The 2,671-nt window shown below is 55.6% G+C and overlaps 1 protein-coding gene across 1 annotated transcript; it reads left to right on the forward strand.

Moving 5' to 3' along the window:
- Positions 1–1,322: 1,322 nt before the first annotated feature.
- LOC138794601 (uncharacterized) lies at positions 1,323–1,919 on the forward strand. Its single transcript, XM_069973372.1, has one exon. It carries the CDS (start codon positions 1,323–1,325, stop codon positions 1,917–1,919), a length of 597 nt encoding a protein of 198 aa, XP_069829473.1.
- Positions 1,920–2,671: the final 752 nt, after the last annotated feature.

The raw sequence follows: 2,671 nt of genomic DNA on the forward strand, positions 1-2,671 counted from the left end.
CTTTTTCCTCCCCGTGTATATAAGGCAAGCTTCATTTTTCCATAAAATATGCAGCAAAACTGGAAAAAAATAATTACTTGTGAGGTCAAAAAAGGTATTGTCTTAAGTGGGAAGCAAGGACCCGCGTGCTGCTAACCCCTGAGCCACGAGGCCGCCCATGCTGCCTCACAGCCATCCGTATGGAGACCGTCAGCAGCGCTCACAGATCCGGAGTGTACCGTGTTACATGGGACAGAAATATGGAGAGATGATCCCAACCCTACCCATCTGGGATCGGGGCCCTTCTGTATGGACGCAGCGCAGGTATTGGGGTGTCACTCTGGGCAGTTACACATCAGTGACCATATAAAGGACAGCTACAAGCGCAGCAACGAGACCAAACTTCAGTGTGAAACAAAAAATAAAAAAAACTTTTATTAACGCAACACCTTTCGGTGCTATATTACATGAGCGTCTTCCTCAGGCGTACACTACTAACAAATCAATAGACTTATATAGCTATGACCTTTGTATGAACTGGAGTACTTCCAGGTCAAAGAAACTCCCGTACCGAATACAATACATACTGCATAATATGGGGCAGAAATGTGATCTCTACAAAGGTGACATTAAGGTTAAAGGTTCATTAAATACAAACCAACGTCCACGTTTCCCGTTTGCCGCTATGGCTCTTCCATCAGTGTCAGCTGATCTGTGTCCATGATTAGCTATATTCATCTATCCTGCATATCCAGTAGCTGCGTTCCTCCTCTCACTTTTACCATTTGTCGCCTCCATCAGTCTTGGCAGAGTCATAAAGCCGCGTGATGCAGAGGATAAAGCGGCGCGTGATGCGGAGGATAAAGCCGGGCGTGATGCGGAGGATAAAGCGGCGAGTGATGCGGAGGATAAAGCGGCGCGTGATGTGGAGGATAAAGCGGCGAGTGATGCGGAGGATAAAGCGGCGAGTGATGCGGAGGATAAAGCGGCGCGTGATGCGGAGGATAAAGCCGCGTGATGCGGAGGATAAAGCGGCGAGTGATGCGGAGGATAAAGCGGCGCGTGATGCGGAGGATAAAGCCGCGTGATGCGGAGGATAAAGCGGCGAGTGATGCGGAGGATAAAGCCGGGCGTGATGCGGAGGATAAAGCGGCGAGTGATGCGGAGGATAAAGCCGGGCGTGATGCGGAGGATAAAGCCGGGCGTGATGCGGAGGATAAAGCCGCGTGATGCGGAGGATAAAGCGGCGAGTGATGCGGAGGATAAAGCCGCGTGATGCGGAGGATAAAGCCGGGCGTGATGCGGAGGATAAAGCCGCGTGATGCGGAGGATAAAGCCGCGTGATGCGGAGGATAAAGCCGGGCGTGATGCGGAGGATAAAGCCGCGTGATGCGGAGGATAAAGCGGCGAGTGATGCGGAGGATAAAGCCGGGCGTGATGCGGAGGATAAAGCGGCGAGTGATGCGGAGGATAAAGCCGGGCGTGATGCGGAGGATAAAGCGGCGAGTGATGCGGAGGATAAACCCGGGCGTGATGCGGAGGATAAAGCCGGGCGTGATGCGGAGGATAAAGCCGGGCGTGATGCGGGGGATAAAGCCGGGCGTGATGCGGAGGATAAAGCCGGGCGTGATGCGGAGGATAAAGCCGGGCGTGATGCGGAGGATAAAGCGGCGCGTGATGCGGAGGATAAAGTCGGGCGTGATGCGGAGGATAAAGAGGCGAGTGATGCGGAGGATAAAGCGGCGCGTGATGCGGAGGATAAAGTCGGGCGTGATGCGGAGGATAAAGCCGGGCGTGATGCGGAGGATAAAGCGGCGAGTGATGCGGAGGATAAAGCGGCGCATGATGTGGAGGATAAAGCGGCGAGTGATGCGGAGGATAAAGCGGCGAGTGATGCGGAGGATAAAGCGGCGCGTGATGCGGAGGATAAAGCCGCGTGATGCGGAGGATAAAGCGGAGAGTGATGCGGAGGATAAAGCCGGGCGTGATGCGGAGGATAAAGCGGCGAGTGATGCGGAGGATAAAGCCGGGCGTGATGCGGAGGATAAAGCCGGGCGTGATGCGGAGGATAAAGCCGCGTGATGCGGAGGATAAAGCGGCGAGTGATGCGGAGGATAAAGCCGGGCGTGATGCGGAGGATAAAGCCGCGTGATGCGGAGGATAAAGCGGCGAGTGATGCGGAGGATAAAGCCGGGCGTGATGCGGAGGATAAAGCCGCGTGATGCGGAGGATAAAGCGGCGAGTGATGCGGAGGATAAAGCCGGGCGTGATGCGGAGGATAAAGCGGCGAGTGATGCGGAGGATAAAGCCGGGCGTGATGCGGAGGATAAAGCGGCGAGTGATGCGGAGGATAAACCCGGGCGTGATGCGGAGGATAAAGCCGGGCGTGATGCGGAGGATAAAGCCGGGCGTGATGCGGGGGATAAAGCCGGGCGTGATGCGGAGGATAAAGCCGGGCGTGATGCGGAGGATAAAGCCGGGTGTGATACGGAGGATAAAGCGGCGCGTGATGCGGAGGATAAAGTCGGGCGTGATGCGGAGGATAAAGAGGCGAGTGATGCGGAGGATAAAGCGGCGCGTGATGCGGAGGATAAAGTCGGGCGTGATGTGGAGGATAAAGTCGGGCGTGATGCGGAGGATAAAGCGGCGCGTGATGCGGAGGATAAAGCCGGGCGTGATGCGGAGGATAAAG

This window comes from Dendropsophus ebraccatus, chromosome 6, assembly GCF_027789765.1.
Source record: "Dendropsophus ebraccatus isolate aDenEbr1 chromosome 6, aDenEbr1.pat, whole genome shotgun sequence".
Classification (NCBI taxonomy): domain Eukaryota; kingdom Metazoa; phylum Chordata; class Amphibia; order Anura; family Hylidae; genus Dendropsophus; species Dendropsophus ebraccatus.

Excerpts from the sequence above, each read along its gene's own strand:
- LOC138794601 (XM_069973372.1), top strand. The coding sequence starts at position 1,323 with ATGCGGAGGATAAAGCCGGGCGTGATGCGGAGGATAAAGCCGCGTGAT.